This window comes from Equus caballus, chromosome 17 (genome assembly GCF_041296265.1).
Source record: "Equus caballus isolate H_3958 breed thoroughbred chromosome 17, TB-T2T, whole genome shotgun sequence".
Taxonomy (NCBI): Eukaryota; Metazoa; Chordata; class Mammalia; order Perissodactyla; family Equidae; genus Equus; species Equus caballus.
Window position 1 is genome coordinate 17,503,079 of NC_091700.1, and position 26,071 is coordinate 17,529,149.

The following is a 26,071-nucleotide window of genomic DNA, read 5'->3' on the forward strand; positions in this document are numbered from 1 at the left end:
TCTTCCTAGGCCTCCGCTCAGGGGGGTGAACAGCCTCTTCCCTCCTGTCAACAAGACCCTCAACTGGTGAGTGACACGCTCCTGAAGCCCCGGCCTCAGCCCTCGGATGAGGAGCATCAAAGTGCAAGGTGGGGGCTGGCAGTGGCACCAAGGCCCCCCGCAGCCGTGTTCTTAGGGGTGGCCCTTAGCTCCCTGGCACTGAGAATCTTAGTTTCATTCATAACCAGAAACTGATTTAAAGCCTTAACCCGCTCAAATCCAGTGACAAGTGTCCGGGGCTCCCTGCCCACAGTAACCACCACTTTGTCTGCCGAGGGGTTTGCTGAAGTGAGTGACTTGTCAGAACTCAGGTCATTTATTCGGGTTGTTCCCATCATGGGAGTGAGACCACATTCACTCTGGCTGACCCACCCCTCCTTGTCCCACTCCCTCCTCTGGTGCACATCTCTTCTGGGGAAGCTGTGTGGGCTCTGTTCTTCCTCCGAGCTGACTCCGAGGCTAGTGGTGGCTTGTGTGCTTGTGTTGACTGCATCTCTATCCATGTGTTTAGATGCACAGTCTGCTCTCCCCTGCATCCTCTTTTAATAATGATGAGGTAACAGTGGCTGCCAACAACGGCTGCCGGCTGTATTTACTGCTGCTGAGATGAGCACTTTATCTGCTTTCTACTTTAACCCTCACAACCGCCCCATGAAGTAGACACCGCCATCGCTAACTGCATTGAAAAGATGAGGAAACAGGCTCAGAGGTGAAGTTAAGGACGGAGCGGGGGTTCTAGCCCAGGGGGTCTGGCTCTCAGAGCCCACCCTGACTGCTTCTTTGCGCTGACTTCCCCTCTAATCCCTCAACCAAAGCCTCAGTCAACCCTTTCTCCCAGAAACATCTCTATTGATTTTCTTTTTGAAGGCGCCTAGGAAGCTTATACAAATAATTAAAGTCTCCTGCAGGCCAGGGGAGAGAAATCTAGACTCTCCTGCTGAAGTCCCAGGGCCTGGGGTCCCTGGAAGATCAGGGGCTCCAGAAAGAAGGGTCAGGAAAGGAAAGGCAAGTTCAGGATCCCGAGACCTGGACTCCAGACTGGTTCTGCCCTGAACGCTGTGGATCTTGAGCAAAGCCTTTCCCACCAGCTCCACGAGCTACAGCGTGAGGATACTGTCACTCAGCAGATGTTTATTGCTGTCTCTGACGCAGGGCTGGAGGCGTCAGGAAGAACAAATGATTCTAATAAAAGGTTCTGGAGGTTTAAAGAAGTCTGCAAGGATCAAGAAAGACTTTGTGACAGTCGTACCATTTAAGACAGGCTGTACAGCAAGGTTGGGGCCCCAAGGGCCAGCGGTGTGGGGAAAGGGTGTTCCTGGAGGGGTGGTGCTGACAGGGACATGGAGGTGACACAGCCCAGTTCTGGCTCATGGACTGAGACCGTTCCAGAGGCCCAAAGGCTCCCTGGAGACAGTGCAGCCCTCTCATTTCAAGGTGTGGACACTAAGATTAAGACGTAGAACTGAGTTGCCCAAGGTGTCTCTGGAGAGTACCGCAATGTGTTGGCCAGGGTCCCAGCACGAAGCGGCTGGCAGCTTCTAGATGAAAAACTTGATGACAATGTAATACGGGGCGATGTATAAAGGTGTGGGCAGATACATGTAACCACGCAGGTCAGTGCAGTTCCCTAGGGTGACCTCACAATTCCCTAAGCCTGAAAGACAGAGAGCAGTGACTGGAGCACAGAAGGGGCACCATGTGGAGAGGCCCTGACGGCCGCAGCCTTCAGCAGTGCAAAGCCAGCCTGATGTAGGGAAGGGGAGAAAATCCTTCCCCTCTACCCACCTCAGATTCTCCTCCTGGGTCCCTGTAAATTAGACTGACAAAAGGCAGATCAACAGGAGAAAGACAAACCGCAGTGCAGTGGCGTGTGCCTGGCCCAGACACATGGAGCCCTGGGATGAGCGGCTCAGAGGGGTGGTTGGAACTGGGGCTCAAGTAGCCGCTTAACCAAAGAACGATAACTCTGTAGAGAAGTGAAGACAAAGAAAAGGACTTTGAGCATCCAGGGGGGCAAACTGTGAGAAGGTAAACATGAGAGGGACGCGTGGCAGGTGTGGGCTGGTTTAGCAGGGTTTTGTGTAGGTTCTTCTGATGCCGTCTCTGCGCTGAAAGGATCTAGAGTTGACTCTGGTGACCAGCTTGTGTCCTTCCTGGTAGAGAGGGGAGGGGGACACCTTTAAAATGTTCGTCCTGCTCTTAGGCAAAGAGGGGAGGGCGGACACCTCTCTTGTATCTGCTGTTTCTCAAGTGCCTTCAGCTCAAAATGCTCCTTATGCCAAGTTGGCATATTTCAGGGTGGCATACCTGTCACTGAGCGATCACTCACCTGTGAGGCAGTGAAGCCTGTAGGGGTGCATTAGTCTAGCTTCAGGGAACCTAAGGGTTTGTCAGTTTCTCCTTCACTTTAACATCTCGTCCTTCTCTAATCTCAGACACCTCGGGGAGGAGTTAAAAGTGGCCAATGTCTTTTTTATTCTGGTAGGGGGGATGTACGAGTGGGCAGCAGAGGCCCAAAAGGGTGCCTCTCCTCCTCTTATTCCAGCCCCCAGAAGACCCCAGGACCTGGACGGCTCCGTCAGGGTGATGCCAAAGGAGGGGACACTGAGAGCCCAGTTTCCGGACACAGGCACGGAGCCTTTCCTGAGCTGCAGGTAGGAGCCCAGCTCTGTGACCCAAGTCCTCTCCACATCAGAGGGCGCCTGGCCCACCGCATCCTCCAGCCCCTCACCCCACATGGGTTTGGCGCAGTCCAGCTGTCCCATCTCCTACCTGCTTGTTACCTACACACCGTAGGCCACTCTGGGAGACAGAAAGCAAGTATAACATTGAGAAAAGTGACTGGGAAGAGATTTTGTGGAGAAAAAAATTAGGATTGGAGACCACTGGTCAAGAAATCACTCGTTCCATCAACAGGTGTTCATTGACTGTTAGAATACTCACAAGGGCTGGCGTGGAGCCTGTGCAGGTTTAAAAGAATTTTCACAACAATGGGAAAAATCCCAAAGGGCAGCAACAATAGATATGATCACATAATAATGTAAAACAGGATTCTCTAGGTCAAAAATTGACCATTAATAGATACTTTTACTCTATTAGAAAAATATGTCAATGGTCCCACGAAAAGGAAATACAAAGAAGTAAAATTATAAGAAAAATGTTCACAGAATCTGAAAAACGTTCACTACACTAGATGCCTTTTTTAATCTACCTAAAATGTTTCACAAAGTCCTCAGTGCTTGTGAGGATTAAAGAGATGGACATCCCCCCATGCAGCTGGTTGAAAGGCAAAAAGTTAAAACCTTTCTGGAAAGCAATCTGGCAATTTGTATCAAAAGCCTCTAAAATATTCCTTCCGTTTGACTCAGTATCTCCAGGTCTAAGAAGCTCTCTAAGGGAAATAATTTTTTTTTTTCTTAAAGATTGTCATCTGAGCTAACATCTGTTGCCAATTTTTTCTTTTTTTTCTTCTTCTTCCCAAAGCCCCCTCAGTACATAGTTGTATATTCTAGTTGTAGGTCCTTCTAGCTGTGCTATTTGGGACGCCGCCGCAGCATGGCCTCATGAGCAGGGCCTCATGAGCAGGGCCATGTCTGCACCCAGGATCTGAACTCGTGAAACCCTGGGCTGCTGAAGCGGAGCACGCAAACTTAACCACTTGGCCACGGGGCCAGCCCCAGGGAAATAATTTTTAAATGCAAGCAAACATGAAGAAACATATTAATTGCAATTTTTTGTAATATAAAAATAAATGGAGCTGACCTAAACTTCCAATAATATAAGAGTTATCTGAATTATGGTAGAGACCTATCATGAAATATTAATGCTTCTACTAAAAATGATGGTATAGAGAAGTTTTAATGTCTTTAAAGTAAAAGATGAGGACAGAGAATTGCATATATGGCAGAGTTTCATATGTATCTGCGTATCTTAAAAGGAGAGAAAAGAACAGCAGAGAAAGAGAGGGCCCTGGAGGCAGAGCGAGCCCAGCCAAGGCAGGGAGAAAGACTGCAGTGTGAGAGCGAGGACTGGCAGATGGGTTAGCCTGTGCGGCAGGACCAACCAGGCAAAACCTCAGCAGTCCACAAGAGTAAGTGTCAGCCTCAGCTGATCGGTCCAGCTCGCCCGGCAGCTCCAGTTCCAGATCTCAGGGTGTGTGCGTTTGGCAGGGCCCCAGCTCTAAGCTGGGCTTGCCTGGGGCGCTGTAGTGGGCTAGTCTGGACACATCCTTCTCATGGCCGTGGCAGAATCCCAAAAGGCTTTGAGGCCCAGGCTCAGGCCTGGCACAGTGACTTCTGCGTATTCTAATGGCCAGAGCAAGTCAGAAGCTGGAACCCAGCATCAAGGGGTGAGAAAAATGTGCCCCCAGTGGGAGGGCAGAGAGAGGGGCAAAGATCAGGGCCCTCAGCACAGCCTACCTCAGTGGATTAGGATGCCATTAATGCACTCATTCAGATGCTTACATATTATATTTACTAATATTCCATATTGAACAAGGGTTGCCTTTCAAATTAGAAAAACGAAACTTGGGAGAGTTTTTGTTCTGGCATGTTTTTGTTTTTCATTGTCTTTTTAATCAAAAGATACTAGGGCAGATCTGTGTGAAAGGGAAGAGAAATGGGAAGTAAACCTATGAAACATAGTTTTTTGTCAACAGAGCAGCCTCAGAAATCCCTGTTTGGCTCACTCACTTACAAGTGACCCTGCTTCTAAAGGTGCAGCACGTCCTCTGGCTCTCGCTGGCGCGGCTCCCGCGTGCGGCTGGGTGGGCACGGACTGAGGAACTCTTTCTATGAGAAGAGCACTTGTTCCTTCAATCACATTGTTATGCTCTTGACATTTTTTCATTTCTAGATTTCTCTTTGTTTCCATAATGTTCTTGTTCTTGCCTTATGGACTCTATTCCTTCTTTTGTCTTTCTTCACACTTTAAACATGTTTATATGCCAATCATGCTTAGATCTCACTGTTATCTCTAGTTTCTTCGGTGTATTTTCATTGTGTCTACTGGCTCTCTCACCATTGGGTTTCCTTCCATGTTTTGTGTTTTCACCTTCAATGGGACTGTCCTCTGTGCGGGCCTCCCTGTGGAGCAATTGTGGTTGTCTCTACTCGCATGCTATGGGGTTCCCTGCTTTCTGTCCTGTTTGTAGATTAGTTTCCACATCTCCCACCTGGGTAGAGAGTTCTGGCCTCCTGCAGGGTGCTGCACAGCCCCATGGTTCCAATTTCTCACATCAGTTCTGTTCCAACCTCAGGCCTGAACAAGAAGCCTGCTCAGCCACGGGGCTATGTGCACAGCCAGATGCAGGTTTTTTATTCCAGTTAAGAGAAGGGACAGCCACTTTTTGGGTCCAGACTTTAAGCAGGCAGTGCTGGACCAGTTCCTACCATAAATGACCTTGTGGCCTCAAGGCCTGACAAAGGGAGGAGTTAACGCCTCAGCCTCTAAGGAGGAATACCCACATGCCACATGCCTTCAACTCCCTCCTACCTCTGACTTGTCTCTTCATCTCCTCACTCCCATTCAAATGTGGTCCTGCATTTGTATTTTTATTTACTTATTTATTTATTTATTCATTTATTTATTTATTTTATTTGAGGAAGACTGGCCCTGAGCTAACATCTGTGCCCATCCTCCTCTACTTTATATGTGGGATGCCTGCCACAGCATGGCTTGATAAGTAGTGTGTAGGTCTGTGTCCAGGATCTGAACAGGCAAACCCCAAGTTGCCAAAGCAGCATGCAAACTTAACCACTGTGCCACTAGGCCAGACCCTGTGAATTTGTATTTTTATTTTGTCTGGCATTTCATGTATGGAGCAAAGGGTAGGCTTTCTGTGACAGCTGAGTTCACCCTGCTATCAGACGTTGTATTAACTCATGGGATGCCCCACAGATAGCTCAATTTAATGTGTTCAAAAGCAAACCCATCAGCATCCACAATGTCCTATGAACTCTTGGATCCTTGCTTCTATCTTTCTGCTTCATGACCCTTAGCACATGACTTTCATCTTGATGGTCACTTGTGGTCACAAGATGGCTGCTGGAAGGGCCAAAACATAAAAGGGCACACAGGCCAACTAAATGAGCTCTCTTTTTAAAGAGGATTTCCAGAATCCATCCCTGCAACAACTTTCTTTTACATCTCATTGGCCAAAACTTAGTCATATGGTAATCTCTATATATGAGAGATTCTGAGATAAGCAGTTGTTCAGTTGGGCACAAGACACTCCCAACAAATTGAGTTCTATTAATAACAAAGTCTCTGCCAGGAGTGATGTCAGCATCATGGTGGAGTGAGCTGCCCTAGTAATCTCTCTCCTCCAACATACAATGAAAAGGACATCCATACTCTGACAGAGGACATGCAGACACAACACAAAAAACGTCTAAGAGACCCACGCAGTCATGCAACAGAGGGTGGAGAGGCTGGACCCCTCAGGGGAAGTGGAATGGGGTAAGAGAAAACTTCACTCCCTCCCCTAAAGACTGCAATCCAGGACCGCGGGAGGTCTACAAGAGGGAAGGAAAGGGGGAGGGGACATTTGTTCACAGGAACATCAAGGGTCAGTAGTGGGCTGTTGCAGCCTAGAGGGAAGCCCCCTATGGGGGTGAAAGCTATCATGAGGCTCATCAAGCCAGCACCCCAGGAGAGCAGATGGTGAGGGCAGAGCAAGAAAATCCCAAGAGCACGCGGGAGAAGGCACCCCTCACCAACCCACACAGCACCAGCTCCAGAGCCTGGGATCTTGGCTGAAGGTAGAGGGCTCAGAATACGTGGATCTTGACCCCAACCCAGTGGCGATAGGTGGTAACTGCTACCAAAAAAACCAGGATGTCAAAAAACAGAGCTACACCCTCTAGCAATATCAAACATTACATTAGATCTCCAGACCAGAGAGAAAACGATAAGTACCCAGAAATCAGTCCCAAGGACACAGAAATGTATAACATAAATGACAAAGAATTTAAAATAGCTGTCGTCAAAAAACTCAATGAGTTAAAAGAGAATGTAGAGAAACAAATCAACAAGTTCAGCAGCTACTTCACAAAAGAGATTGCAACTATAAAGAAGAATCAATCAGAAATATTAGAGATGAAAGACACAATGGAAGAAATAAAACAAAATATGGATTCTCCGAACACTTTAGCAGACACCATAGAGGAGCATGTCAGCATAATCGAAGATAGACATGTTGAAATGCTCCAGATAGAGGAGGAGAGAGAACTAAGACTGAAAAGAAGTGAAGAAAGTCTCTGAGAAATATCTGACTGAATAAGAAATGCAACATAAGAATTATAGGTATTCGAGACGGAGAATGCAACAGAAAGCTTGTTCAAAGAAATGATAGCAGAGAACTTCCCAAACCTAGGGAAGGATACAGAAATCCATTTGGAAGAAGTTATCTGATCTCCTAAATATGTCAAAGTGAAAAGACCTATGGCAAGGCATATAGTAGTGAAACTGGCAAAAGTGAATGACAAAGAATATTAACAGCAGCAAGGCAGAAGAAAATAACCTATAAAGGAACCCCTATCAGGCTTTCACCAGATTTCTCTGCAGAAACCATACAGGTTAGGAGAGACTGGAGTGACATATTCAAATCTTTGAAGGACAAAAGCTTTCAGCCAAGAATACTCTATCCAGCAAAAATATCCTTCAGATATGATGGAGAAATAAAAACTTTCCCAGAGAAACATAAGCTAAGGGAGTTCATAGTCACAAGACGCCCCCTACAAGAAATCCTCAAGAAGGTCCTCATACCTGAAAAAAAGAAGGCAGGGGGAGAAAGGGATTAAAAAGCACAACGTAAGGAGATAAATAGGTAGACAGGATCAGAGCAGGATAGCAAATACTCAAGTATAGCATTAAAGACAAAGGGAAGGAAAACACTAAAAACAAAGATAATCTTGTTGTTTTAACCGCAAAGTCATAACACAAGATGGAATAAGATGTGAGAAAAACAACTTAGGAGGGGATGAGGGGAGAGACTAAATTGGTTTAGTCTAAGGAAACAAGAGGCCCTCAGAAAAGAAAATCTTATCCACAAGATTTTGCATACAAACCTCATGGTAACCACTAAACAAAAAAGCAGAACAGGGATACCAATAGTAAATAAGGAGAAAACAAAGAAACACATCATAAAAAACTAAAAAACTCGAGTGGTAGACCAAAATACAGGATGAGAAACAAAGGAAATGCAGGAGAACCGGAAAACAAGTGATAACATGACAGCACTAAGCCCTCGTATATTGATAATCTCACTAAATGTAAATGCATTGAATTCTCCAATAAAAAGACACAGAGTGGCGAGATGGATTAAAGAACAAGACCCAACAATATGCTGCCTCCAAGAAACACATCTCAGCTCCTATGACAAACACAGGCTCAGAGTGAAGGGATGGAAGATGATACTTCAAGCTAATGACAAAAGAAAGCAGGTGTTGCCATCCTTATATCAGACAAAGTAGACTTCAAGATAAGACAGATAAAGAGAGACAAAGAGGGGCAGTATATAATGATCAAAGGGACACTCCATCAAGAAGAAATAACACGTAAATATCTATGTACCCAACACAGGAGCACCAAAGTACATAAAGCAACTATTAACAAACCTAAAAGAAGATATTAATAATAACACAATAATAGTAGGGAATCTCAACACTACACTGACATCAATGGATAGATCATCCAGACAGAAAATCAACAAGGAAACAGTGGAATTAAATGAAGAGCTAGACCAGTTGGACTTAATAGACATATATAGGACACTCCACCCAAAAACAGCAGAATACGCATTCTTCTCAAGTGTGCACAGAACATTCTCAAGGATAGACTATATGTTGAGAAATAAGGAAAGCCTCAATAAATTTAAGAAGATTGAAATAATAACAAGCATCTTTTCTGATCACAATGCTATAAAGATAGAAATCAATTACAAGAAAAATGCTGACATAGGGACAAAGATGTGGAGACTAAACAACATGCTATTGAATAAGCAATGGATAATTGAAGAAATTAAAGGAGAAATCAAAAAATGTCTGGAGACAAATGAAAATATACCATGCCAACTCATATGGGATGCAGCAAAAGCCATATTAAGAGGAAAATTCATCACACTATAGGCTCACTTTAACAAACAAGAAAAATCCCAAATAAGCAATCTCAAACTACACCTAAGTGAATTAGAAAAAGAAGAACAAACAAAGCCCAAATTCAAGAGAAGAAGAGAAATAGTAAAAATCAGAGCAGAAATAAATGCTATTGAAACAAAAAAGTCAGTAGAAAGGATCGATGAAATAAAGAGCTGTTTCTTTGAGAAGGTAAATAAAATTGACAAACCCTTAGCCACACTTACAAAGAAAAAATGAGAGAAAGCTCAGATAAATAAAATTAGAAGTGAAAGAGGAGAAATAACAACAGATACCACAGAAATATAATGGATTATAAGAAAATACTACAAAAAACTATATGTTAACAAAATGGAGAATCTAGAGGAAATGCATAAATTCATAGACTCATACAACCTCCCAAAGCTGAATCAAGAAGAAAAAGACAAAGCGAATAGACCAACCAATCACAAGTAAAGAGATTGAAACAGTAATCAAAAGCATCCCAAAGAATAAAAGCCCAGGACCAGATGGCTTCCCTGGGGAATTCTACCAAACTTTCAGAGAGGATTTAATACCTATCCTTCTCAAGCTATTCCAAAAAATCAGGGAAGATGGAACACTTCCTAACACATTCTACGAGGCCAACATCACTGATACCAAAGCCTGACAAGGACAACACAAAAAAGGAAGATTACAGGCCAACATCACTGATGAACATAGAAGCAAAAATCCTTAACAAAATATTGGCAGCCTGAATACAGCAATACATCAAAAAGATCATACATCATGATCAAGTGGGATTTATTCTACAGACACAGGGATGGTTCAACATCTGCAAATCGATCAATGTGATATATCACATCAACAAAATGATGACTAAAAACCACATGATCATCTCAACAGATGGAGAGAAAGCATTTGACAAGCTACAACAGCCATTTATGATAAAAAATTCTTAACAAAATGAGGATAGAAGGAAATTACCTCAACATAATAAAGGCATGACAAACCCACAGCCAACATCATACTCAACGGGAAAAAGCTGAACGCAATCCCTCTGAGAGCAGGAACAAGACAAGGATGCCCACTATCACCACTCATTCAACAGAGTGCTGGAGGTTTTGGCCAGAGCAATTAGGCAAGAGAAAGGAATAAAAGGAATCCAAATAGGGAGTGAAGAAATGAAACTCTCGCTGTTTGCAGATGACATGATCTTATATATAGAAAACCCTAATGAATCCATCAGAAACTATTAGAAATAATTAACAACTACAGTAAATTTGTGGGGTACAAAATCAACTTACAAAAATCAGTTGCATTTCTGCACTCTAATAACGAACTTATGGAAAGAGAACTCAAGACTACAACTCCCTTTACAATTGCAACAAAAAGAATAAAGCACCTAGGAATAAATATAACCAAGGAGGTGAAGGATTTATACAATGAAAATTATAAGACGTTATTGAAAGAAATAGATAACGACATAAAGAGATGGAAAGAGATTCCATGCACATGGATTGGAAGAATAAACATAGTTAAAATGTCCATCCTACCCAAAGTAATCTACAGATTCAGTGCAATCCCAATCAGAATCCCAATGACATTCTTCACGGAAATAGAACAAAGAATCCTAAAATTCATATAGGGCAACCAAAGACCCTGAATTGCTAAGAAAAAAAAAGAACGAAGTTGGAGGCCTCACAATCCCTGACTTCAAAATGTACTACAAAGCCATAATGATCAAAACAGCATGGTACTGGTATGAAAACAGACACACAAATCAATGGAACAGAACTGAAAGCCCAGAAATAAACCCGCATGTCTATGGACAGCTAATCTTCGACAAAGGTGCCAAGAACATACAATGGAGAAAAGACAGTCTCTTCAGTGAATGGTGTCAGGAAAACTGGACAGCCACATGCCAATGAATGAAGGTAGACCATTGTCTCACACGATACACAAAAATAAACTCAAAATGGATCAAAGACTTGAAGATAAGTCCTGAAACCATAAAACTCCTGGAAGATAATATAGGTAGAACACTCTTTGACATCGAACTTAAAAGCATCTTTTTGAATACCATGTCTTCTCAGACAAGGGAAACAAAAGAAAAAATAAACAAGTGGGAGTTCATCAGACTAAAGAGCTTCTGCAAGGCAAAAGAAACTAGGATCAAAACAAAGAGACAACACACCAATTGGGAGAAAACATTTGCAAATCATATATCTGATAAGGGGTTAATCTCCATAATATATAAGGAACTTACACATCTGAACAACAAAAACTGAAACAGCCTGATAAAAAAAAACTGGGCAGAGGAGATGAATAGACATTTTTCCAAAGAAGATGTACAGATGGCAAATAAACACATGAAAAGATGTTCAACATCACTAATCATCAGGGAAATACAAATCAAAACTACACTAAGATACCACCTAACAGTAAAATGGCTGTAATCACTAAGACTAAAAATAACAAATGTTGGAGAGGTTGTAGAGAAAAGGAAACCCTCGTACACTACTGGTGGGAATGCAAACTGGTGCAGCCACCAGGGAAAACAATATGGAGATTCCTCGAAAAACTAAAAATAGAAATACCATATGACCCAGCTATCCCACTACTGGGTATCTACCCAAAAAACTCAAAATCAACAATGCAAAGTAACATATGCACCCCTATGTTCATTGCAGCCCTATTCACAATAGCCAAGACATGGAAGCAATCCAAGCGCCCATCAACTGATGATTGGATGAAGAAGATGTGGTTTATATATACAATGGAACACTACTCAGCCATAAAAAAAGACAAAAATCATCCCATTTGCAACACATGGATGGACCTGGAGGGAATTATGCTAAGTGAAATAAGCCAGACTGAGAAAGACGAACACCACATGATTTCACTCGTATGTGGAAGATAAACTCATGGACAAAGAAAACAGTTCAGTGTTTACTAGGGGAAGGGGGTTGGGGAGTGGGCACAGCAGGTGAAGGGGAGCACTTAAGTGGTGACGGACAAGAAATAATGTACAACTGAAATTTCACAGTGATGTAAACTATTATGAACTCAAATTTAAAAATTTTAAAAATTAAAAACATCCCCCCAAAAATTACAAATTGCAAACAAAAGTCTCTGCCACTGTAGCTGAGACTAGCATGCCAGGCCCCTCATGGCCTGCCAAGCCCAGCTCCTACCTCCATTTCTACAGCATCATCTCCTTCCACTTTTCCAAACAAATTCTATGCTGCCACCAAACTGAAATTTGTCTACTTCCCACAATAAGCTGAACATCCCCTCCGGTAACACTCATCATTCATAAGTCCTTATCTTATGTCTGCCACTCTTGACAGACTGTAAACCCCATGGAAGTTCACTAATGGAGTTCCAGAACTGACCATTGGCTTCACACATACTGGGTGCTCAATAACTCTTTCCTTACTTATCAGTGGATGGAGGGATGAGTGGATGGACAAACTGACAGATGGATGAATTTTCCCTGTGCGCTCTCATGTGAGTGAATGGATGGATGGATGGACTGACAGCTGGAGGAATGTTCCCTGTCCTCTCTCATATGAGTAAATGGATGGATGGATAGATGGATAGATGGACCAACAGATGGACAAATGTTCTCTGTGCTGTCTCATGTAAGTGGATGGATGGATGGATGGATGGGAGGATGGATGGATAGATCGATGGGCTGACTGACAGGTGAAGAAATGTTCCTTATGCTCTTTCATATCTTTGTGTTTTCATACATGCTGTTCCCTTTACCTGGCATGCCCTTCTCCCATTGTCCACCCAGCTAATTCCTATTCATCATTAAAATCAGTTGAGATGTCCTCTCTTCCAGAAAGCTCTCCCTTACCACACCTACCTGGGTTAGATGTCCTGCTTTTTGTTCCTGTAGCCCCTGTGCATTCCTCTACAAAGCCTTTACTATGCTGGAATGTAGGTCTGGGTTTACCTGTCTTTAGGCTCTGAGCTCCTTCAGAGCAGACCTGACTTCAGCTCTTACCCAATGCTGATCCCACTGTCTGGGAGAGGAGCTCAATGGATTTTTAATGAAATTGGAATAAAAGTAAAAGTAATGAAGACTCTATGTCCCTTGTTTCTAGAGAAAGATATGGCAGGTGGAAGACATCTTGGACGAACTGAATAAAGAGTTCTTCCAGCTCACTGCTCAAGCCCTAGAGCTCCAGAAAGAAGAGCACCAGCCAGACCACCTGCCCCCAAGGAAACACAGTACATTTGCGGTAAGCCCAGCAGAGCACCATCTCAGCTCCCGCGGAGTCCACAGAGAGCTGGGGCTCACGGTGTGGGGCTCACGGAGTCTCAGCCCCTTCCATAGAAGGGTTGGGATTAGAACAACCAGCTCTGACCAGAAAGCCCACCGGCCAAAGTCCAGCTTTGCTTGTTTGGTTTGGCAAATGGATCCAGAGACAGGGAAACACACTCAATTAGTAAAAGAATGGCTGGGAAAGATTGAGGAAGGGCATGAAAAGGGAGCAATAAAAATAGCTATTCAGATGCAGCATAAATAGTAGCGCATGGTTCTGGAACAAGGAGTTTTCCAGGAGATGCATCATTCATCTAGATTGTCCCCCGTCCTAACTCAGGCTTCTGAAGGTGTCGACATAGGGAAGGTTGGAGGGGAATAAACAAGGGATAGAAGTGATCATTCAGTTGTGTCTTCATGAGCTCAGTAAAATGTTATTTACTAAAGCAGGCGGCCAGCTTGCAGGCCTTAGTTTTGCCGGTTTGATTTTTTAAATACTGCATTAAAACACCATTTCTTTTGACCTGAGTTCTTGGCACCCCCTTGACTTTTGCCCAAGCCCAGGGCCTCCCTTGTCCCAGCCTCATCCCTTCCTTCCTGAGCTTCTCAAAATGGACAACACTCTGGATGGTGGAGGGCAGGGTGGGCACCTCCTCTCACCAGCTTCCTGGAGCAGACATCTGTGCCGGGCCACCTGTGTTACCAAGGATCCCCTCTTCATGACCAGGGAGAGCTGCCACAGTGACCTGGGCCACCTGCCGCAGTGACCCTGGGAGTGGGGCCCTGAGGGGCTGGTGATGGGGAGAGCTGCGATGCTCCCTGAGTTCAGAGAATTCCATGAGAACATCTTGTGTGCCTGGGCCTTGATGTTGGGAGGTCTGGAAAAATCAGTTCTTCTTAGTCAACTGACCTTTCTTTTAAGACTAAATGACAATAAAGGCACCCATGCTCTTGTCAACAAAAATAATCCATAACCAATCTATAAATGAAAATTTGGGTGAGTTTATTCTGAGCTGAAATCTGAGGACCATGGCCCGGGGCCTTTCTTCCCGAAGGAAGAAAGGGCACCAAAGAAGTGAGGTATACAGAGTGGCTATATACCCCCAAACAGGCTGTTTCACATATGATTGAAATGTCCCTCCCACAATAGTCACAAGATTGCCCTGTCAGCACAGCACTTGATGGACACAGCAGGTAGTGGGTCTGCTCTCTCGGAGGGCGGGCGTAGCAGGAGGCAAGTCTATTGTCTTGAGCTGGGTGGTCACAGGTGAGCGGAAAGATGCTTAATCCTTAAAGAAATGCCAACGTTGGGAGGGGGAGGGAAGTTGCACCTTTATCTCAAGGGCCTTTGCTCTTGCCACAGGGAATATCTAATGCAGACATACAATGCATGCTCAACGGCCTTGGTCAGGCCCTTTTGGAAAGACAAGGTGAGGCCGAATTAGGTTTACACAAAATGGCTTCCTCATATACTCCAATATATCCTATTACTTGCCATTTTTCTTTGTCACTCTCAAAGAACTGCAGGAAAAATTATCTTGTATGCAAACCAGGTATGGCGGGGCCATGTAACAGCCATGAGACACACAAATGCCCTAGCCGGGGGGCTGCAGAAACAGTGTTTCCTAAGGCATAAAAGGTCCCTGAAACCCATGATCCTTGAACCCCCAAGGTCGGTCCTCCCTGTGAAACCCAAAGGCAGAGGCCAGCCTCCCATTGTGTTCTCTTCTCAACATGTTCATCATACATTCGCTGAGCTTCATCCAGACTCCTTCCACAGAGGGCACACTAAGCTGTGGGGTCAGTTCCTCTGGAAGCAGCTCCCCGCCCCCAGACAGGCAGCTGTGACGCCAGGGCCACTGTGGGGTGACCAGGTGCAGGGTGTATCATCTGATGTATTGAGGGGCACAGAAGATAGTGATTTTGGTGAGGATAAAGTAACAGGAAAACTTCATGCTTAAAGAGACATTATATAAATATCCCTGGTATGAAGGAAGGAAAAAAACAGGATGAGCTGAGGGGCTATAGAATGCCACAAGATTTAATTATTCAATAAATGTTCCAAACTATTAAACACGACGATTGTGTAATGACGTAATTAGTCGTTGTTGTGCATTAATGTGGCAACATGAACTCAGGGGACACAATGTCTTCATTAATCAGTCACGGGGTCAGTCCCCGGAGGTAATCTTCCCAAGAGCTGGGATGAGTGTCGTTGCCTAGAGACTGCCAGGGTGACAAGGTCATGGCCAGGTCACACGGCGGGTTCAGGGCAGAGAGAGCTCAGAACTCTCAGGGCTCACATCTCCGCTTTCCTTTTGTGTCCTTTTCAGGTGGTTCCCAGCATCTTCCCTCATGCAGAGCAGGAAGACAGACCTAACCCAGCAGAGGCAGGCGGCCCAGACAGAAAGAGTGTGGGAACCTGGGCCCTGAAGAGCGAGCAGGCCCTGATCCTGGCGGTGAGGAGAGCCTGCCTGGCTCAGAGGATCGAAGGCCTGGACTGGGAGCTGTCCCTGCTCCTCCAGGTGGCAGAGGGCAGCACGTGTGCAGGATGGAGCCAGCCCAGCCTGGGGAGACGCTGAGTCACCCAGGGTGCTGCGGCGGTCATCTGTGGCAGTGCCTTCTCCACAAAGAACATGGCCAGGTTACTCTGCGCACTCCAGGCAGGAAGACGTGGGCGTCGCAGGGGCCGCCCTGGCTGGGAATGTGAGCTCGGTTATGGCATGCTCCTATCTGGTAACACCCAGGTTTCTTTCAGAGCCTGGACCTCGGCTTGTGCTGATTGCTATCTGTGATCCTTTGGGGTGAGGGAAAATAAAGTCACACAGGTTGAGAATATCAACGTGTGTTCCCATCGCTGAGTCCATCCCTCAATCCTCTCATCAGGGCACTGGCCATTGGATGCTGTGGTCCCCCAAAACCTCACTTGGGGCACCTGGCTTCAGGGGTGAGATGTGCTTGGGGTAGGGACCATGAGAACCTAGGTGCAGCTGCAGCTTCCAGCCCTATCTTCCATCACTGGGCCATGTCCCCTTGCTGGCTCTGGTGATCTCTTGGAGGACAGAGAGGCAGGCGGTACCCTGGGCCAGCCTCCTGCACTGCTCTGAGGGCCTCCAGTACCACAGGAGCCTCTCTGCCTCCAGGGGAGAGCCCTCTGCCCTCAGGGCCTGTGCTCAAGCGGTTCTCTCCTCCGAAGGCCCTCCTCCCTTTCTCCTGTCACGCCAGCTGAAACTCGCTTCACCCTCTAGGACCTACCCCGGAGGCTACTCGCTCCACGAAGCTCTTCCTGACCCCTCCCCTATCTCTCCTTCTGTCAATCCTCATGCCGTCTTGTCTCTACCATTTGTCTTATTCCTACTATAGTGGTTTGTGCCATGTTTTATCTTCCCTTCTAGACTATAAGTTTCCTAAAGGCAGAAAGTATGACACACACACACCCCATTCAGCACGTTGCTTCCCACATACAGGGGGTATCATGACCCAGAAATGATTCATGAATTTAACTGGCCACGTGGATACAGACACTAACCCTGAAATCACACCATCACGTCGGGGCCACAACAGCACACGGGAAACTGCAGAAGAAAACAGCATAGAACTGAGCGCCAACCTGGTGGGCACACTGGAGCGGAGGAAGGCACTTGGAGGTGAGGGAGATGGCTCTAGGGCTGGAGCTTGGGACCACTTCAAGGAGGGGCTAGGACTTGACCAAGCCTTCCAGAGTGGGAAACATGGATGATTGGGAAGAGGTAGGGAGAAGGGAGAGCATTTCAGGCTGCTTAGGTGGCTGGAAAGAGAGAGAGATGAGAGAGAAGAGCATGCAAAGTCTAGTGCTCCTAGGCCTACAGCCAGGCCAGCGCTGAGGCTGCCAGGCCAGCCCACAGGACCATGTCCAGCCTCTTCCGATGGCCAGTGTTAAGGCAAGGCACTCAGCCATCACAGCGACCAGATCGAGCCACGCCTGGATTCTGATAGCTTGTCAACTTGGTCAAATGCATTCAGTCCCCTCTGTGGAGCTGTCCTGCAGGCACAGGGCCTGGAGGAGGAAGCCTCAGCCTGCCGTTCATTGGGTCTGTCAGCATGGCCACTCCCTGTCGTGCCTCATATGCTTCAGGAGGAAACTCTCTGGGGAGACTCTCCCCCTGCCAGAAGCTGCCACTGCCATAAGGGGTGTGAGTCTCCAAGGTCTCTTCTACCTGTAAGATCCTACAGTTCAGAGCTCCTGGCCACAGAGGGAGGGGCAAGCGGCCACAGGGGCCAAAGTCCCCAGCTGAGTCCTCGCTAGTGGGCAAGGGGTGAGAAGAAGGGCTCTGCTGCCCCCTGCTGGTTTTTTTTTCTCTGGCTGGTACAACCTTCTCAGAAATGTTCATCACTGTTCTCTGTGGAGGTGAGTAACTCCTGTCCTTTTCAGTGGCAGCGACTCCCTGGGCCGGGACAGAAGGGAGGTCACTCCCTACTCCAGGGGGAAAAATGTCACCAATGATGCTGTCTCCCCACTGACCCCGGGCCTCCAGGCAGCTCTTCATGTACTCAAGCTGCTTTCCAGTGGCCTCTGGGAGTGACATTGCTGACCCCCGAGTGACCTAGAAATCCCATTCCAGCCACCATCGAACACCAAAACACAGCCCAAACGTGTGTCTGTCTGTCCGTACTCATGTCAGACAAGTGGTTCAGGTTGGACCGAGGCCCAGAAGTGAGCTGAGAGAGAGAGGCTCGGGAGCCCTTAGGGATCGTCTACAAGAGGAGTCCCACCCATGAGTCTGAAGGATCACCTGGAAAGAGTCAACTGGAATAGGAGGCGTGTCCACCCAGATCTGAGCTCAGGACCAGCTCTTGGGTCCTAAATCAAACATCAGAGCAGCCAGACATTTAGCAAACTCGGAGACCACCCTTCACCCACAGGAGGGAACCCAGAATGAGGGGCAGCTGGTCTAGGCTTTCATAATGCTCGGCCTCATGTGCCCAGAGCAGAGTGACCCCCAAGGAGTCAGAGCGGAAGGTGGGCTCAGTGCATCAAATTCCTTGTGCAAGGGAATTGTCAGGGATCTTGTTAAAATGCAGCTTCTGATTCTAGGGGGGCAAGAGTGTCTGCATTTCTAACAAGCTCCAGGAGAGACGCCCAGGCCGCTAGTCTGTGGATCTCACATTGAGACCAAGGTCATAGGCCTGGTAATGAAAGTGGATATTATTTTAAGGTCATTAACCAGGAGAATAATATAGTCAGGGGTACACAGGGTTTGGGAGGGCCAAGGGGCCATGAACTCCTTTTATTCCTGAGTTTGAGCTGCTACTAGACATCCAAATCCAGTACAAGCTGTGCATATGAAGCTGGAGCTTGGGGGACGTGGGAGATGGATACAGGAGAGCCCCCAGTGCACCCGTCATCCTTGAATCCATACAGAACCCAGCGGCATGCACAGTGCTCACCTCAGAGCAGCCACCCAAAATGGTTGTTCCCCTTGCCCCTTAGTAAGTACTTTCTAAATGCCAAAGCCCGGGCTAAGAGCTTTAAATCCATCGTCTCATCTAAGCCTCAGGAATCACAGTGGTTACGTGGCACTGTCTCCATCCTACAGATGAGGAAGCCAAGGGTGAAGAATAGTGATCCACAGCACCATAAAGTGGCCGTGTTCATACTTAGACCCACGTCTGGGACAAGACCCACCTTCTTAACCACCAGGTGCAGTGGTGCCCAGCCATGGTTTCATTGGTGAGTGTTCTGAAATCTGCAAGAAGTTGGTAATGAACAGCCCAGCAGTACCCACAGAGTCCCAAATAAGGGGTGTCTCTGCCTTGCTGGGGCCAGTGCGTGCTCCTCAGAACACTAGGGTCTGCCCTGGGCTGATGTCAAGGGTTCTACAAGGATCACCTTCACTTTCTAAGTATAACTTCTTAACCATTTCTGAAACTGAAAATTGAGAAAATATATTCAAAGATAGAACAGCCAACATACAAATCATTGGAAATCACCAAAGGTATTTTTTTTGGTGAGGAAGATTGGCCCTGAGCTAACATCTGTTGCCAATCTTTTTCTTTCTCTCCAAAGCCCCAGTACGTAGTTGTATATTCTAGTTGTACGTCATTCTAGTTCTGCTATGTGGGACACCACCACAGCATGGCTTGATGAGCCGTGTGTAGGTCCATGCCCAGAACCCAACCTGGCCAACCGGGCTGCCAGAGCAGAGCGTGAACTTAACCACTGGGCCACGGGCCGGCCGCGAAATCACCAAAGTTTTAACTTCAGCTGCTAGGTTAGTCTGCTTTAACGTTGATTCCAAAATTAATCTCCTGCCCTCTCTAATTTTAAAATAGCCTGAAATTGAAAAGCAAGACGTTTTAACTTTTGGAATTTATAGTAGTTGATCTGTATGAATCCAGACTTTTCTTAATAATGTGCCACCAAATAACAGGTAGGTGAGGCATCAGCAGCAGCTAGTCAGTAGGCGCTGCCCACGCCTCCCGCTTAGAACGTCTGTGTCTGTCGCAAGAGCCTCACTGTTCTTACTGACTACTTATAATTAGTTTAATAAATTTAACCCTATAAAATAATGTATGCACTAAAAGGCAACTTTTTTTTTCTGTTTCATACACTGCCTCCTCGGAAGATTTTGTTGGCAGTAAGGTTCCCCTGCGCACAGAGAGCCTCTGCGTGCCTGTGGGTCCTGTGAGCCCGAGGCTCTGGGGCTGGGCTCTGCACAGAGTGACCGCCCTGCCGCCCAGGCGAAGCCCTGGGCCTCGGCTGCTTTTGTAAAGAAGGCCCCATCGTTTCCCCCTCGTGGGCAGCGTCTCAGGGGAAACCCCTCAGTGTTTCCGTGTTCGGAGGCACTCCCAGCCTGGTCAGTCCCTACCCCAGAAGAGGGACGGCCCCCAGCACGCAGGTGGGCCTCGGGTCATTGCCCTGCCCCACCCCGCCCTGCATTCCTCCCTTCCAGTGTTGTTGACAACAGTAACTCAGCACTCACACGCAAGGACAGTCCAGCTTCCCAGCCTGCCCCGACTTCCTAAGCACTGCTACGGCGTCAGGAAGGTCAGAGAACTGACGCAAAGACGTCCTCTCCAGCACCGTCTTGATCACTGGAAAGCGTTCTGACCTTGGGAAGAGGGGGTCGTCCACCCTCACAGCCCCCGCATTCGGCTTTTCCTAGGGGTAAACCCGCTGCAGAGAGAGGCACAAAGGGCCTGTGCTGCCACAGACGCTTATGCTCCCCCAGGGCAATGGAGAAATAAACGAGGCATTTGCATTTCACAACAGATGAGGCTGGGACCAAATGGAAACTCCACGGGCACTGCGGACCCCTCTTCCACCAGAGGAGCTGCAGCCTGAGACCAGCACCTGGCTCACTGCCAGCTCGGCCACCTCCTGGTCCAGGGGCTCTGGGCCAGTTACTTAAACTCTGCACCTCAGTTTCCCCGTCAGTAAAACTAGGTGATTAACAACACTCGCTTGGCAGGGCTGCCGGTAGAATTAGAAACACTGCATTGAGCTTTCAATGTGTGGCTGGCATTGTATAAACGGTAAGCTTGTTGGTTTATCATTTTCATTTTCAGGAGGTTCTGAGGTCGTAGAAAGTGAGGGATCCTACACCTAACATGAAAGGTGGGGACTACACAGCCAGGGAGAGAGACAGGAGGAATTTGGGAACAACTGTTCAGGTGGCACACGAGTCCTATCCGTGGTCACCTTCTCCTCCCAGGGTTTGCACGGAGGACCATGAGCATCTGCGACTCGTGTTGTGTCCGGGGTCTGGGGAGGCCTCGCAGGACACGGGCCTGGCCTCAAAGCCCCAGCTCCACACACGCGGGCTGTTCCACTTTGGACTTGCTCCTCGAGCTCTCCAAGCCTCAGTTTCCTCATTGGTAAAAGGATAGTAATATATAAGTCACCAGGTCGCATCAGGATTAGATGAGATATTGCAAGTTATTTTCTTAGTGTGATGACCGGCACGTAGCAAAGATTCAGTAACACGGAGCCTCTGTCGCTCGTTCCTGGTTCTGCCGAATGAGGATGATAGCAATACCCACGTGGTGTTGTTCTGAGAATTAAATGAGAATTAACGTAATTTAATGTCCTGAGAATTAAATCTTTAGAAGAGCTTTGACACATAGCAAGTCCTTCCTAAGTGTTTGCTATTGAAATATTACTTTATTATTACTGTCATGTATTTCAGGCCGAGATGGCCTTAGCAGGGCAGAGCACAAACTTCCTGTTCCTCTCTCTAGAACAGCCCACATGAGACAGAAGCACCCCTGCCTGGAGAAGCTACCCCGCCATGCCCACCGCACCCAAACCAACAACACAGAAGGTGATGTTAGGTTGTGTTAAATGTGTCGAGTGTGTTATTGCTTCTTGCTGCAGTCCCCGACATCTTCATAAGCAGTAGATGCTTCAAGAAATCAGGTCTTCCAGATTTCTCGTGTCAGGCGCATGAGGAGAGTGGGGAAGGGCGGCGGAGGTGGGCTAGGCGTGCTCTTCAATCGCATGCTCTAAGCTGTTCTCTGGCCTCGCACAGGGGTCTTGCTTGTAGAAGGAAATAAACATACAGCTCTTAGGGCTCGAGGACCTGTCTCAAGTTCCCCGCTTTATAGGCAGTGGAGAAGGTGGTTCACACCCAGCTCTGCGTCTTACCAGCTGCATGGCCCTGGACAAGTCACTTAACCTCCTCGACTCCAGTTTTCTCATCTCTAAGACACGGACAGTGATGGAACCTACCTCACAGGCTGGTGATGAGGACTAGGTAGATGTACAAAGCTTTCAGACAGTACTTGGCACGTGGAAAGTGCCAACAAATGTTACCTAGGAAGAATTGGTAGTAAGTCCATAATAAGAATTCAACTGGATAAGTATTTTCATTGAGAACCTGACGTACATAAGGCGTTTTTCTAGACACTGGGTCTGCCCTCTCCAGACCATGAGGCTGACAGGAATGCAGAACTAGAACACTCAGCACATTGTGATAAGTGTTATTTTTTTTAAGTACAGGAAAGGATCTCAGAAACACAGGGGAAGAGTCCAGGAGGAATCTGGAAACCCTTTGTGGACAAGTTGACACTGAAGCCGGGCCTTAAAGTTGGGATTCTGCAGTCAGAGATGGTGGAAGGAGACAGAATTTTCCAGGCAGAGGGATGGCGTGAGCCAGGGCCTAGAGGCTGGGAAGGGAGCACATTTGGGGAATCATGGTTTGGTGCAGGGTGCCAGCCCTGAACAGATGCACTGGGACACACAGAGGTGTCCTGAGCAGGGCGAGACCTGCGTCCAAGGAGCTGGTTTGAGAATGGGTTTGGCTACTTACTGGGAGAGCTTGGGTGAGTTATTTAACATCTGGCCTTCCGAGTCCTCAGATGCGAAATGGGCAACACAACACTCATGCTCACGTGGTCATTCCACAGCCTGAATGCTTAGGCATGCTTAAGAAGCACTGTGTAAACTGGGGAGCATGATGCAAACACTAGCAGTCTCTCCTGTGGGCCCTCCTGGAGTCCGAGGAAGGCAGGCCCGGTGGCCTTCTGGACGGGTGTCCGCCGCAACATCGGGGAGAGGAGTGAATCTCTGGGCCTCACGCAGGCTGTGGGCATTTCCTGCTGCTGCTGGGACCTCTCATTCACTGCTGTCTCCCCAAACTCTGGGGCTGGCCCACAAGGCAGAGCCGTGGGAGCACACCATGTGAACTCTGGACTTCCAGGCGGGTGTAGACGTCTACTGAGACCAGTACACACTTACGTAGAAGACAGCACAACACTGGAGAAACTCGGGTCAAGTGCTCTCCAGACAAATGGATTTCAAATTTGGTTTCTCCTCATCCTTGGAACATATTTATTAAAAAAAAAAAGTTTTGGGGCCCGCCCTGTGGCTGAGTGGTTAAGTTCGCACGCTCTGCTGCGGCGGCCCAGGATTTCTATGGTTCAGATCCTGGGAGTGGACATGGCACCGCTCATCAGGCCATGCTGAGGCAACGTCCCACATGCCACAACTAGAAGGACCCACAACTAAAACATACAACTACATCCTGCGGGGTTTAGGGGAGAAAAAGCAAAAAAAAAAGAAGGAGATTGGCAACAGTTGTTAGCTCAGGTGCCAATAAAAAAAAAGTTTCTAGCAAAAAATATTACTCAGGAGAAGTGAAAGCCTTTCTTTTACAATTCTTCTGCATGTCTGATTTGATTTGCACAGGTGTTGGGGGGGGGCGACAGGGGGAGACTGACGTTCCAGAGGCTAGCGGCTTCGGTGAACTCAATTACAGATTCAGCATTAAACCTTGGGTCTATCAAATCAGTCTGTCTTTCCCAATCCCTTGGCTCCCACTTATAAGGGTTCCAGGATTGAAACATCAGTGATTTTTATAGAAAATCAGTGAAGTAAATAGAACAATAGAAAAAAGCATAGGCTTTGAAGTCAGAAGACTTGGATTCAGAGCCCAGGTTCTTCCACTCACTGGCCTGTAATTTCAACCTCCTTAGAAGCGTGGGGATGATCACACCTGTGGCACTGAGCTGTTGAAAGTTTAATTGAGATGACAGATGTGAACACACAGTAAATAAACACCTGGTCGGTGATGGATACCAAATCAACTTTAGCAGGTTTCTTTTTAAATAGCAGCTGTTTTTAATTTTAAATAAGTAAGCAGCAAGTCTGTATCAATTGTTAGGCACTCTGGGGACAAGAGGAGAAACAAGTGTCCCCAGCTCTAGCTGGAATGGATTCTGGCATTCCGTCAGAAAAGACACCCTCATGTCCCAGCCAGGAAACTCCCACTCTAAGCCCATAGGTACTGAGCTGCGCAGCCAGATAGCACTCTTGAGTGAATAGGACACTGCATACATATACATTCAGCTTTCTGTAGTGAGGAAGCTGGCAAATACGTAGTTAAAATGCAAAATTTTAAGACAGGTGCAGGACAATAGCAGGACACTGAGCAGAGAGAAGCAGGGCTGTCAGGCTTGTTCTTCTGCCTAAGAGTGTCTAACCTAACAAAGGACACTGCAACAGGCCTTACACAAGGAGAGGGAAATGTGTTAAACTACAAGACCACTCCTAGCAAGTGGGATTTCAAATCAGGGCAAGAGCTGTCAGGAGGCTTCAACCCTTGGGTGGAGATTGAAAGGGCCTTCAAGAACATCCAGTGCAGAGGCAGAGCAGGGCAGTGAGTAAACACCCCACCATGGGCAGGACTTATTCCCCATTGAGGAACAAAGAGATATGGGAAATAAGCTTGGACTGGGGAGTAAGGGCCGTATTACAAGGGGTCTAAAGCAAAAGGCAAAGGAGTGCATCCTTGGTACAGCAGCAGGGAGTCCCCTTGAGTCTCTAGGCAAGGCAGTAACTAATGACAACTAAATTTAGAGACAATAACGCTAGGCCTGAACCAATATCCTTCAGGCTCCCAGCCACTTTTTGGGGAGGGAATGTATATTGAATTCCTTTTGACCGGTACTTTCAGTCTAACTTCTACATGAAAGGCCCCTGTAGTGCAGATTCTCCATGCAAGAGCAGAGGAAAAGGGGTAGGGAGGTGTGTGTGTGTGTGTGTGTGTGTTGGAGGTGAGGAAGGATGGAAGGGAACAGTAAGAGGATGGAAAGGCGGTCCACAGGGAATGGGGAGGAGGAGGGAGGGGAGGGGGCATCGTCATCGCCTACTCCATCAAGCCCCCGGGAGCTCTGCGCCACGCGTGCTGCAGGTGAGTGGCAGAGACAGCTAGAGACAGCGTCCAAACAGCCACGCTCTCCCTCACAATGCAGAGCTATGGCTAGGAGCATCTGCCCAGCCAGGAGCTGCATTTCCCAGGCCCCTTGCAGCTAGTTGAGCCTAGGAGTAAGTCTGAGCCACCAAGAGTGGGCGACAGGAGTGGCCCATGGCATCCTCCTGAGGGACCTTCCTGCTCTCTCTTCCTCCTTCCCTCAGCGGGGTGTGGACACACAGGGCGAGGTCAGGAAAAGCCTCCTCAGGCCTGGACTTCACAGGAGAAATGAACGTCAACTGTGCTAAGCCATGGAAACTTGGGAGTTTATCAAATCCAGTAGCAAGGTTTTGAGAAATCTCTTGAATGGGTGTGAAATTAATGGAATTCTTTACGCCTAGGAGTTACCTATGTTCTTCATTCTGGTGAGCCGGAGGGTCTATGCATCCATCCTCCTGAGAGCTCCTCAGCCTATTTCTTTCAATGAAAGGGGAACTCGGAAGGCTCCAGAGTCCCAACTTCCCTGTGAGGATTGCCCAGGGAGGGGGTGGATGCGGCCTCCTCAAATAATTTCCTATAATTTTCTTAAAGTCTCTAAGGCTTTTTATAAGACCAGTCAGAGAAATCACTTAGGTAGGACTTTGAATTGCCGATTGCACTCTCAGGCCCTTACAGGCCAAGGGCCGAGTCCTCTGAGGTCCCCCTCCACCCAGCATCCTCCAGAGAAAATGAGTCATCCACAAATTCGAACCCTTAAATAAGCGTTAGAAGTGAGTATTGAGCAAGACACTCCTACACAGCAAAAAAAGTTCCTGAGATGTCACAGAAACAAACAAAAAAGATCTTTTTTATTCCTTTCCAGAAAAAGAACCAAGGTTTCACGGCCCTGGAGGTCCCCAAAATAGTCCAGACTAATGAGACGTCAGAAAACCATCTCCAGCCTTTCACAAAGAAAAGCACCTATACTC

General features: G+C 47.1%; 1 protein-coding gene across 6 annotated transcripts in view; it reads left to right on the plus strand.

Annotated features, from left to right (window-relative positions):
* LOC106781854 (uncharacterized) overlaps positions 1 to 16,273 on the plus strand; it is a 55,470-nt gene extending 39,197 nt beyond the window's left edge. For 4 of the 6 annotated variants that reach the window (XR_011427896.1, XM_070240066.1, XM_070240067.1 and 1 more), the window contains 4 exons: positions 10 to 128; positions 2,585 to 2,693; positions 13,271 to 13,408; positions 15,765 to 16,273. Coding sequence is in view for 4 of the 6 variants with exons in the window: in XM_070240066.1 (XP_070096167.1) it covers positions 10 to 128; positions 2,585 to 2,693; positions 13,271 to 13,408; positions 15,765 to 16,013 (615 nt within the window). In the remaining 2 variants the exon portion in view is untranslated. Of the gene's footprint in view, positions 1 to 9; positions 129 to 2,584; positions 2,694 to 13,270; positions 13,409 to 15,764 lie in introns of those variants that run through there. The other 2 variants (XR_011427895.1, XM_070240069.1) reach the window with 2 other exon arrangements.
* Positions 16,274 to 26,071: the final 9,798 nt, after the last annotated feature.